The sequence below is a fragment of the Sceloporus undulatus genome, chromosome 4, assembly GCF_019175285.1.
Source record: "Sceloporus undulatus isolate JIND9_A2432 ecotype Alabama chromosome 4, SceUnd_v1.1, whole genome shotgun sequence".
NCBI lineage: Eukaryota > Metazoa > Chordata > Lepidosauria > Squamata > Phrynosomatidae > Sceloporus > Sceloporus undulatus.
In genome coordinates, this window is record NC_056525.1 from 221,451,514 (window position 1) to 221,464,877 (window position 13,364).

General features: G+C 37.9%; 1 protein-coding gene across 7 annotated transcripts in view; it reads left to right on the plus strand.

The window, feature by feature from the left end:
- VPS13B (vacuolar protein sorting 13 homolog B) overlaps positions 1 to 13,364 on the plus strand; it is a 485,868-nt gene that overhangs the window by 222,770 nt on the left and 249,734 nt on the right. For all 7 annotated transcript variants that reach the window (XR_006103742.1, XR_006103743.1, XM_042465700.1 and 4 more), the window contains 3 exons: positions 1,504 to 1,738; positions 5,821 to 6,041; positions 9,725 to 9,931. Coding sequence is in view for 5 of the 7 variants with exons in the window: in XM_042465700.1 (XP_042321634.1) it covers positions 1,504 to 1,738; positions 5,821 to 6,041; positions 9,725 to 9,931 (663 nt within the window). In the remaining 2 variants the exon portion in view is untranslated. The remainder of the gene's footprint in view (positions 1 to 1,503; positions 1,739 to 5,820; positions 6,042 to 9,724; positions 9,932 to 13,364) is intronic.

Consider the following 13,364-nt stretch of genomic DNA (forward strand, 5'->3'; position numbering starts at 1 on the left):
ATCTATCTATCCAGCCATCCAGCCATCCTTGCATCCACCCAGTTCCTGCAGGCCAAAAGTTCATGATAATACAAAACAATACTTTATTAACAGAAGTTGCATGAAACAACACAGATTAATAATTTGATACTATCAAAACAAGTATTTTATTCTCACTCACAGTCTTCACCTTGGTAACTCAAACACTTAAACACCACACATTAATTCCTAAACCTGACTGACTCAAACCTAATCCCCACTCATTTGTTCACTTCACCACACAACTCTCTAACTCTGAGTCCCAGTTTTGGGGAAAGGGTGGTGTATATATATATAATCTTCATTCACCACCCTTATTCAAATCCCCTCAAACAATCCACCAGTCATTTCCAACATTCCATTTTTTCACCATTGCTGCCAACTTATTACTATGGTATCTAATACATGGGAGAACATTTTCCATTAAAAGTCTGTTACATCACAAGCATGTCCCTGAATAGGGTGGTGGAACAAGTGGAGCTCTCCCACTTCTGGAATGGAGATTCTGGATTCTAACCCTTGGTTTTCAGTCTTTTCAGTCATTACATAAACTTAATTAATGTATACTCTTTTATTTTAGATGTGATAATTGCTTTTTGGGGAAAATGTATTGGAAATGGGTTAAGATAGTATTTAAGGATACAGCAGTGGGAATAAATAAGGATTGGGTATGATGAAGGAGCCTTTGGTCATAATTGGTGAACCCGATTCCTGAGTCCTTTTGTACACACTTTATGCATCCTTTTTCCATTGAAAGTTAATTACATGCATGCTTTGAGATCTTTGTTCTGTATGATGAAGGTTAACAAATCTGAACTTTAAAACCCCACATAAATATTAAGAGTAAATTTCCCAGGATCCTGAGCCAGATTTAACATTCCATGTGCACATAATTGCAAAAGGGCTACAGTTCTAGTAATGTGTGGTTTTGGCAATAATGAGCAACATTTGGCAACATAACGGAACTCGTATGTCATATGCGTTAAGAATGATACAGTGATCATAATGAACTTTATTTTCTGTACTTTATTTTTTAAAAAAAGGAAGAATTTTCACTGAAAATACAAACCTATGAGTCAGTAGTCTGATCTGAAGGCTTTAGGTAGTGCTAACAAAAAGGTAATAAACTGCAAAGCAGGAGGATTTTCTCTCTTTCTCTCACCCTACTTTTTTTGCAAGTACGTTATCCAACTCAGTCACCTCTCGGAAGGAGGTGTGGAAAGGTAGATATATGTTGAGCTTTTTGTGTTAATGTTTTTCTGAACAAGTTTATAGGCTAAAATGACACCTCTTCAGGTGTGACTTTTTCTATGTGGAAATTTCAAAAATGAAAAACACCTGCTGCTGCTGTGTGACTTTATTTTAAAAATAATCTGTGATATATAAAACAAAATACTTGCAAATGATTATCATTCTTGCTGTTGTGTAATATTTTGATCTCAAGGTTCAGTAAAGATGTCATAAGGTCTGTGTGTTGTTTTTCAGCTTGAAGTGCAGTCCTGCTGTATGTTCATTCCAAATGACAGCCTTCCATCTCCCAGTACAATTGTATTGGGTGATATTCCTGGGACTGTCCGCAGCTGGTATCATGGGCAGGCTCATATGCCTGGAACTCTTGTCCTTTGCTTACCGCAGATAAAAGTTATGAGTGCTGGCCACAAATACATGGAGCCCTTGCAAGAGATTCCATTTGTTGTGCAAAGACCAATTCTTGAAGAAGGTAGAGTATTTCAAATTCTAAAAGAAGGAATTTTGGCACATTGCTACTATTTCCTATGAATATTTTAATATGATGAAATCACTTCAAATATAATAATGTTGTTTAAAAAATATTTTTGGGAGGAGGAGTAGCTTCTAAAATTAATTCAGCTATTTGATTTTATTGCCATTATATAATATTTTCAAAGTGTGCCCTTCTTTCTACCATTATTTTCAAGATTTTTGTTCAGCTACAAGTATTTTCTGATTTTGGTTCTTATATCATTTAAGATTTAGTCTTCTTCTTTTTCTTACAAACACCCTCCATCCCCAACATTTGAATCCACTGATCATTTTGATTATTTGCCTTATTTTATTGGTTTTTTTCATTGAGTGTTACTTCAGTTTTAAGTGAGCTTAAGATTTTCGAATTTAATAATTTGATTGTTAATTCTTTGAAATTTTATGGGTCTATATTTGATAGGGTTTGATGCTATTGACAATTTCCCTCCTTTAACAAATTTTCTTTGGCTTGTCTGATGTCTTGAAATGACCATCTAAAAAGAATTAATTATTCTTGGGGAATTGCAAGTAATTGTTTGTGTTACTTGCGCCATATGATGCTTTTAAACTTACTATTTGTTTTAAATAGTTAAAATTATAGCTTTTAAATAGTTAATTTTTTGTTTTGAACTATTCATTTTTTTACTATATGAAAAACAAATGGAACAGAAATGATATATGACAATTTGTGTGTAAGTATGCATGAAGTTTCCTATAGGGTCAGTTTAGATTGAAAAATTTACCTGACCGCAACAATATTGTACAGGATAGTGCTTTTAATACAGATGCTTCCTACTTTTGTAGAAGAATAAAAATACAGTTGGACCTTACCAAAATATGGGGGACCTCAAGTCCACTTGTCCCTAATGGTGGCGTAATGTGCGTACACCCACTAGCTCAGCCACATGCATGCACCACCATTGGGAACAATGGGCTTACTGTCTGCGGATGGTTAAATCCATGGATGACAAGCCTGCAGACAAAGAGGTCCCAAGGTAATAGGACATGGGGACATCTCACTATGTGTGAGAATAATGAAGAACCCCTGCTAACACTTTCCAAACTGGAAGGGTTGCTACATGGCAGTGGCTGTGCAGGTCAAAAAGAATGTACCAAAGTTTCAAAAAAACCAATGAGGAGGGACAGTAAAAATGGACAAATGCAAATGAATGAAAATCATGTAAGTAATGGCCTAAATCAATGTGAATTACTAGATCAAAAGTCATGTATGTTCATTCACGGAGTGGGTCTACTCTAGTCTGGGTTAGTAACTGGCTTTAGGAGTCCTGATTTTGCTATGCTATGAATTTTCTTTTAGCTAACCTCACTTCTTAGTGCATCTGCTTAATAACTACATCATCAATTATCTGGAGAAAAGAAGTCCCCAGAACCCATTCCATCCTTTGATGTGTTTATCAAGTTTTTAAATTTTCTGCCTTTTTTCTATTAACAAGATCTCTCCATGGCTGATCCATTGTATGAGATTCTGTGGAAACCTTGAATGCGCTTTAAATGCATCAGATAATTTAGCACGATTAAGGATTGATTCTGAAATTATAAAAGCTAATGTTTAATCAAATAAAGAGGCTTTAAATGTCTTCCATGTTCTTTTTAAACTCAAACGATACAAACAACTGTCTGTTTAGGATTCTAGTACTACTCCTATCTTTAATATCATGCAGTGTTATTTGCACAACCACAGTAAAAGGTACATGTGTAAATCAAGTGCTAATCTATATACACGGATCAAAACAAAAATTGAACTCAACTGTGGCCACACACCTCATCATTTCAAATACTACCTAATATTGTCAAGCTCACTCACTTGAAATCAACCAAAAAAATCTGAAAGTCTGGATGGAAAGCAAAAGCATTTGCCTAGGTAGACTTTCAGCGTAACTCCCTATAGTTTCTATGTTGGATTAAGCTGCAGTACACATGTTAGTAATGACTTGACTTTTCATTCAGAGCTGTTCCACACTGAAAATCTTTGGTAAACTCATATATTTCTATTTAATGTTAATTCCTTCTCTCCAGAGATAAAGAAACAGAAAACTACTTAAGTAGTCAGATGTGTGTGCATAATAACATTAATTTAAAAAGGTATTTCTAGCTTTCTCACATACTTTGTGAAGAGCTTGGAAATGTTGTTTATTTATTATAATTCTCAAAATACCCCTTGCCGTATTGGCAGGGGGGATTCTTGAGAGATGCAGTACAAAAAAGACCAATATTTCCAGGTTTTACTTCCTTGGACCCATTGAAACTTTCAAAACATTCCTTTTTGTACAAAAAGAACTGAAAGGGGAAAACAATCATACCTTGCCCTCTATAAACAAATGAATGCCCTCTGTCTATAAAATACTTCGGATCCTACAAAGAATTTCTCTTGTAGAAAAAAGGGAGGTGGTGATTTTTACGGATCCCCCCCCCCCTTTTCTAACTGTCCTAACCCTCCTTCCCCCCAAAGGGTTGAGACACTCTCAGATAGTATGAGATGTTGCCTTTGGCAGATGGTGAAACCCCCTTTCTCCTCACCTTTCCTCACTGTCTAGAACAGTGATTTCCATCCCCGGGGAGAGGTGGAAGGATCCAGAGGAGCAGTGAGATGGAAAGTGGGCAGAAGGGGGCCAGTGAGGGAAAAAGGGGACAGCAGGGAGCCTTCAGTCAAAGTATTGGTGTGCAGGAAAGACAAGGGGAACCAGCAACCTTTAGGACCATGCTGGGGATATAACTTCTTTTTAGGGTCCCCAAAAAGCCACCACACAGCCTCCCTAATCATTTTATGTGGGGTTATCTCCTGCTCTTTGCCTGCCCATATGAGTTCACTCGCTTACTGGCGTCGTTCGCTAGTAGTAGCATTTGGGAAACTTGTGTGAGACTTGGGTACAGGGCATTGCTTCTGTGACTCAGAGCAGCACCATTTGGGGACAGAGTAAGAGCACAGGGTGGCAGAGGAGAAGTGGCTGCAAACAGGAGCTTTCACATTTGAGAACCTGCCTGAGCCTTGTTGGGACCTGGCTGGTAGGTTTGAGTTGCACTGCTGCACCTGCTTTCTTTCATCAGACAGGCTGAGAGAAGAGGTAGCAGAAGAAACAATTTTTTGTGGCAGAGTGGACACTTGAAACTGTGTGGGGTGGACATGTGACTGAGGAAGGAGTAGCTGTACTCAATTCTTGGAAAGAGTCCTTTGTCTTGGAGTGACTCCTGTAATTAAAATCTCTCCCTTTCCCAGTCCACACCAATTCTCAGTCCAGAGCATGTCACCTTTCTCTGCCCTGATGAAGGATTTAGAGTTCCTCTTCTCTAGGGTGAAGCTTCTCCCTTGCACCTGGTTACCTTGGGAGCAGCAAAATAATCCAGTAAGCAAAACTATATAAAACTTTTTCAAAAAATGCAAATCAATTTATGTCCCATCTAAGAGGAAATGCACATTCTTGAAATTCTCCCACTAGGGTGGAAGAGGAGAGAGATAAGGGGGGGGGTAAGAAGGAGAAAGAGGGATAGAGAGATAGACAGTGTATGTTTTTATAATAAAATTTAATAAAAAATTTAAAAAATGAAAATAAATTCTCCCACTGAAAAAATGAAGCTTAAACTGCTCTGTTTTGGTGTGCCTAGTTCTTTAAATACAGCCACAACAATACAGTTCTAGCACATGGACACATCTGAAGCATGGAATATGAGTCCAGTTTTCTTGGCATGTAAGCTATACATGAGGTGAAAATGGAAATGTGAAGTTGAAGGCTTTCATGGCCAGCATCCATAGTTTTTTTGTGAGTTTTTCGGGCTATATGTGGCCATGTTCTAGAAGAGTTTATTCCTGACGTTTCTCCAGCATACTTGGAAATGGTTAGGATCTTGGTGTTGCTTTCACTATAGAAAGTATTCCTGTTATAAATAAATATTTTTAGGTGACATTTGTTTATTTTTCACTGTATTTTTTTAGAATAATCAATTTGAGTATTTTTATTGATCAAATTTTTGAAGTTATTTACTGATTATTTCACTTTTTGTTTTGCTTTGTTCCTTATTCTCCAGGTGATGCTTTCCCTTGGACAATCAATCTGGATCATTTTAGTGTGTATACTCTTCTTGGCCAGCAAATGACTCTTAATTTAATAGAACCCATGGGCTGCACCTCCACCCTGGCAGTCACTTCGCAAATGCTGCATGCTGCAGGGCCTGAATCCAAGAACTCATTTGTTGTATGTCTCCATGTTGACCTTGAGTCTCTTGAAGTAAAATGCTCAAATCCTCAGGTTGGTGCATTTATTTGATTTATTGAAGTCAATTAAAAATCGCTTGATTTAAGGATTATTATTCTAGGTTTTGTAAAAGAAGTTTCTTTCTTTCCAGCATTTTTAAACCCTAAAAACGGAGCCATCAAGATCAGGGTACTTAGATTAAGATTTGCTTTGAAGCTCTTTCAAGTTTTGTAATTTAAATTCGTCTCAAAGTGTAATAGCTACAGCACATAAATGCATCTTTTGGCTGATGGAATGAAATCACTTGCAGATGTACTGTTAAAGGCTGGGGCCCTGCCTTGCTGTCGCTGTGGATACATCTGTTTAAATGATCTAATATAGTCTTTGTACAAATTAACACATACCTGCTTTCATATTTTCAAGCAAGGTAATGGTACTCTCTGTTACAAGGAGCAGACTCTTTCTTTCTTTCTTTCTGTACCCTAATTTAACCTTTCCCTCATGCAGATTTTCAAAAGGGTCAGTCATAAATCAAACATATAAACAGATAAAATATCAATGAATAAAACTTAAGAGAGAAGCAGCAAAACCAGAAACAAATCTATATAAGAAAGGAAAGCAGATGGTCAGCAACACCTCATGGCAGAAATTAATTAAGAGTTGTAAAGAAGAAAGAGAAGGAGCCAGTTGGGCAAAATATTCCATTAAAAAAAAAATCCATCCCTCATACCTACACACTATACCCCAAAACTAGTAATTTTAAGGTTCACGTTGGTTTATAGAGTAGGTGGAATTCTTTAAAATTTGTTGTTGCTGTGGTTATTATTATTAACTGCCCTGGAGTCAACCCTTACTCATGGTGACCCTGTGGATGAGACCTCTCCAAGCCCCCCTGTCCTCCATTGTTCTGCTTAGGTCCTGTAGGTGAGTCTATCCATCTAGCTTGTACTATTCCTTTCTTTTGGACTTTAAAGGTCAGATGCAGGATTTGGAAGTGATCTTCCAAATCCTGCATGGCCTACCTACTAGTGAATATTATGTAATTTTGGTATAAAGTGATCCAAAAACCTCAGTCCCCCATCAGTAACTAGGATGTCTCATCTTCTACCATTTGAAATTCCAAGCACTATTTTAAATGGCTCCATGTAACAATCTGTAATAATCCAATCTGTTTATAATCAAGGTGAAAGTAACAGTATCCTGATCCATTATAAACAGTCATAGGTAAATATGAAGTGTTTGCAAAGGTTTACTCTGATGTTTATTCAGGCCTGCATTCTCATTAGATTTGGATATGGAATGAGTTGAAACAGTCTTCTCCCATTTACCAGCTCATTCACCTAGTTAAAGTCACTGGTTCAAAACACACTGCAGAAATAATCCAATTTGTGACTGCTGTAACTGTTCTGGCTCAATGCTCGGGAATTCTGGGCAGTTAAAGCAGTCTCAAACTGGATTATTTCTGCTGTGTTTTGAACCATGTTACTAAACTTGAATAGGATGCATATGACCCAAACCCTGGAACATTTTTAGAGGAAATAGAGTTAGTGTTGGGTCTAGTGGTGGTAACTGCTTGCCTCCTTGCCCATTTCTATGGTTTTAAAAACTTATGATTAAGGACACAAGCTTGTGTAGTACGCATTACTAGAGCACACCTATGAATTCATCATACATGTTCTGAGTCTACACAACTATAAGAGAGTATTTGATCTTGAGATTAGCACATTTTAGACTGATTGGACTCAGTAACCCATATCCACACAGATCCCTGAAAGTGGGAGTTATATTTGAATACACAAAAATGAAAATGCACACAATGACTGCATAAGAGAGTAGCAAATATTATTGTAGAACTTCATAACTGGCAATGCATATGAAACACAAATAACTAGCTAATAGTTAAAAGACTCCAGGAGACCAAAGTTCAAATCCCTATTTGGCCATGGAAGCCCACTAGGTGACCTTGGACAAATCACACTGTCTCAGTCTCAGGGGACAGCAATGGCAAATCTCCTTTGAACAAAAGAAAATCTATGATAGGGTTGCCATAAGTTGAGGTCGATTTGAAGGGACATAACAACACCAGTAAGTAGCAAATTAACACTATAGAATTTAGTCTTTTCCAACTTTATGATTCTGTGATTCTATTCTGATGAGAGAGGTCTGTGCACAAGCTAGCATACAGGTACTAGCTAACAATTGTGATGCAGTAAGATCCAAAGTGATGTATATCTCTGCATTTCCCTGTACAATCACACAAACAGCTCCACAAAGAGAGATCTGAGGTTGCCATTATAAAACTTGAAGAAAATGCATTAAAAATGTACTAGCTTTGTTCTCTTGCTTTTAATTTACTTATAGTTATAATTTTTAGATAAGCTACCAAAGCTACCACAACATTTAAGAAGTATCGCCAACACTGGGAATAAAAGAGACCACATAACAGGACTGGCTCCTCTTAATTATTAGATGTGTACATGGAAATGATTTTTAAAAAATCATTCTAGAGACATTGCCACCAGCATGCAAAATAGAAACCACCACCCTTATGATAATCAAATGCAGTCAGTGAAATATATCAATTTCAGACCAAGTAAAAACTCAAGACAGCTACTATTGACCTATGACAGTGTATCTTAGCATTTCTTTTGTACAATGGAAAAATCCAGTTTTCTTTATTCTGTGTGTCAGCAACTGAATACTTTATATAAAATATCTTTATTTGTTATTTTTATATAGTAGATTTTTATACATATATGACAACCTGTAGTCATGCAAATTCCTTGTTTAATGCTTATTTATGAAGACATTATCCCTTAGAATTTAGTCAAACATGTTATACAGAATGTTATCTGAATATTAGAATGAATTATCTCAGATAGTTTATCAGTTGCATATTGGTTATTGGTTTTCTAGTTATAGATTAGAAACTTTCTATCTACCATGGGAACAAAACTCCTTCACTTTACATAATAGATTTTAGAATCTGGAACTGATTCATAGTCCACTGAAGAGGCAGCTTGTATATGAGTCTGTGAAATAGTCCAGAAACTGTAAAATGAACTTTTTTAAAAAAATTAAAGCTGTAACGTAATGTTTTACACAATGAGTTGTACTGATTTTTAAGGCCTGCTTCCTATACAATGATATTCTTTATTATTATTAAAATTTATTTATATAGCGCTGTAAGTTTTACACGGGGCTTTACAAAGTCATACCAAAATACAGATAAAAACCTGCCAAAATACAGATAAAAATCAAAAGCAGCAAAATATAATCTAACAATTTATCATTAAAATAACTCTAAAAGAACACACTATAAAACAATACACACTAATACACATTATCTAATATCAGAAATTAGGTTGTAAGCAGGAAAGCTTCCCTAAGCATAATCTTTCATGCAAAACTTTCTTTCATAAGAATCAAAATACTGTTTGTAATGTCGTTATGTCAAACTGATCTACAGTGGGCCCTTTTTATCCTGGGGGTGGGTGGGTTCCATTCTGGACCTCCTTCCAGCAGATAGCAAAAACTGTGGGACCTCAAGTTCCATGGTATTTAATGGTGGTGCACGCATGAAATCAGTGAGGCTTGCCATCTGCACATGTTCAAATCTGCGGATGGCAAGCCCATGGTTGGGGCAGGTGCACTGTATTTGCAATATGAAATCAGGCATTCTTAAAAGAGAAATTAAGTGATTTGTTAAAGCTAATGTTTATTTTTTCCTATATAAGGTGCAATTGCTGTATGAACTAACAGATATAATGAGCAAAGTCTGGAATAAGATTCAGAAGAAAGGTGTTTTGCATCACTCTCAGGCCCATACAGAATCTGCTTCAGGGCCTGCACCTCCTAGCTCCCCAATTAAAAGCAGCGTTGGGACAGCTCCACCAGATACCAGCACATGTAGTCCATCTGCTGACTTTGGGACAACTACAGAGGTAATTAAAAATTATATTGGCATGTAATAGTGTTCTGGAAGATAAAGCCTGGGCAAATGACCAAATAGAAATCAAAAGGATAAAAGATGCAAGTTAACTTATATGGATAAAGATTGAACAAATGCTGTAACAATAAACATGTAGTACATAAACATTTAATGAATCATGTTTGAAATTAAACATTGGAAACCCAGGAAGAAGCGATGCAAGGTTTAACATTATAGCTATCTTCAAACATAATGGCTCTGTTCACTCATAATAATAAACGTTGGCTTCCAGCTGGCCCTGCCCTCTCTCACATGGCTAAGAGGAGACGGTTGTAAGGCTTTGCTTCCTTTTTTGATTATTTGCTGTTTATTTATGCACAAAGCATAAACCATCTGTCCCTGTGTACTGCTCTTTAGAGACATTGGATTAAATCTTCCGTACTTTCACATCTAGCATTTCTGCATGTCTTGTAACACCTCTGTGTTTTCAGTTGATTGCAAGATCCACCAACTACAGCCAAGTATTTGTTGTGATAATAGAGGGAGCCCTGATCACCAGAGGAACGTGCCCACAATGTTCAGGACTTCGTTACATGCTTCCAAGAGGCATGTATACCAAGAGGTATGTAACCAAGTCCTGAACAGTGTGGGCATGTTCCTCAGGTTATATTATGTGCTTTCTCCTTTGATCTCACTAGAAAGGGGTATAGGGGAGTGGATTTTTTCTTAGCTGCATGCTCGTTTTACTCTTCTCACAGCTTCTAAAATACAGAGATTGGCTGCACCTCTGCAAGATTATTTTCTTTGTCACTAATTCCACTTTTAAAGCTTTGGGTTTGAGATCACAGGTTGATCTTATTCTAAGGTGTTTATTCCAGTATGGACAACTGCTGAATTGGGGGCATAGTCTTTCTATCAGCTGAGGGACCTGACTACTCTTATCTGCTGTAAAACCCTTGCTGTATTTGTTATTCATTGATTCAGTGACAAGTGCCAGTTTTGGTAACAAATGCATCTTTTGAGAGGTTTGGGTTTCCATCCATTTCCAGCTCAGAATATTTATGAAGGGAATTCAGGGTCAAATGCTCAGCTCAGAAATGTCTTTTCATTATCTGAATTGAATTCTCACACCTGCTTTTCCCTGTAAGTTTTTATTCATTTGTTTCAGACGCTAGCGAGAAAGAGAGACTTTTTAATTGCTGCTATTGTTTAACAGATGGAATTCAGAAACCCAGTAGATCTCAATCTACCTTTTCCCAATCCCTGCCCTAGAAGACTTAAATGCCAATCCCCAGAGGGATGTGTAGAGATAAATTTTGAAGCCATGTTGGGCCGGGGGGAGAATGGCCCCTTTTTAATGTTATACTTTTTTCTATTTTTCCAAAAACACTCATTTCTTTTTCTTTCTTTTTTTTTAATAAAAAGGGCCCATATTTAATATGTATCCTGCCTTTTCTCCAGCCTTGGGGCTCAATGAAGGTTACAATAGTTACAACATATACAATTAAAAATACAAAAGTGAAAATACAAGTGAACTATCAATAGAATTAAAAGCTTGCTATTGAAAAAATATTGCCATTACAGCATGGTGCAGTGGTTTGAGCACTGGACTATGACTAGTATCAGGATGAGGGTTCAATTCCCTATTTGTCATTGGAAATCCACTGGGTGACCTTGGGTGAGTTAACCATTCTCAGTCAGCCCCAGAAAATCCAGTGTTAGGGTTGCCATACATCAGAAACTACTTGAAGGCACACAGCAACAATAGCTATTGAAAGTATTCTTGTAGCACGTTTGAGATTAATTGAAAGAAAAGGTGCTACAAAATCTCTCTACATACTGATTCTACAGACTAACACGGCTGTATCTTTGAATTCTGTTAAAAGGACTGTTTGTTCAGAATACAATTACAAGTTGAATTTACTCTGGGCCTAAACATGTTAAAGACATCAGATCCTGTCTGATTTGGAAACTAAGCAGAGTCAGCCTGGTTAGTACTTGGATGGGAGATGGCCAGTTAATACAAGGTGCTGTAGGCGTTGAATCTGCCTTGAATTTGAGGCTTTGTTCTAGAAACGGTGGTCTCTCACTCAGATGTTTAAGGGACAAATCTATAGAGATTTTGAGATTATAGCATGTCAAATCTCCTTCATTCTAAGTAGAGCCTTTCTACTGATTTACTGTGTCAGACCATTCCTATTACAGTGGTACCCCGGGATACGAATGCGCCGCCTTACGAAATTTCCGAGTTACGAAAAAAATCCATTGAAAAAAACTGTTCCGGGTTACGAAGGTTATTTCGGGTTACAAAAAATTTTTTGGTGCTTTTCGGCGCTTTTTCGCACGAAATCGCGGCTTTCGCTATTAGCGCCTATGGCTTTTTCAGCTTACGAAGATTTTCGGGTTACGAACGCGGCGGCGGAACGAATTAAATTCGTAACCCGGGGTACCACTGTATCTGTCATCTGAATGTTGTTTCAGTGTTGAGATTCATCTGAAAATATTACTATATTTTCCGGTGTACAAGACTACTTTTTAGCCCAGGAAAATCTTCCCCAAAGTCGGGGGCTGTCTTGTATGCCGGAAAGCCCCTGGGTCCTAAAGAGAGCCCTCGGCAGGGAAGCCTTCTCCCAAAGGCAAATGAACGTCCTTCTCCGTTCCTTCCCTCCTTTGCTTTTTCCCCTTCCTTCCTTCCTTCCTTCCCCCTCCTTCCTTCCTTCCTTCCCTCCCTTCTTTTCCCCTCCTTCCTTCTCTCCCTCCTCCTTCCTTCCTTCCTTTTTTTCTTTTCTTCTCGTCCAGCCTGAGAGCGAGGCTGGCTACAGAGCAACCAATCCTTTGGAGTCACACACTCACAGTTTCAGCCAATCAGAGTTGTTATCAGCGACGCTCTTAAAGAGGTACTATTCCAATGTGACTCCTCTAGCTGCCTCCTGTCATGCTGGGATTGGCAGTTTTAAGGAGGGTATTTGAATTCTCAGGCAGAGAAGTTCAGCTCCTTAAAACTGCCAATCCCAGCATGCAACAGGAGGCTGCTAGAGGAGTCACACTGGATAGTAGCTCTTAAGAGCATAGTGTGATAACACTCAGAGAGAGGGTGGAGATGGTTGCCACCCCACCTCAGAAAGGTTTCTCTCTCTCTTCTTCTTAGCCCTGAGTCCTCTCGAGAGCCAGGCTACAGAGCAACCAATCTGTTTGGGGAATCACACTAACAGCCAATCAGAGAGAGGACAGTGGTTGCCCCCCTGCCCTCACAAACTACAATTCCCAGGATTCCCTGGTTTTTCAAGGGAATTGCCTCCACACTTCCAGATCCCAGCCCCAGAGAATGAGTCTACGCATAACAATGTTGCAGGTGCATTTGGATTTAATCATGATAACAATAATGGTGATGATGATGATAGAGAGATAGATCTTGTGCACTTTTGAGGACTCACTGAAAGAAAAGT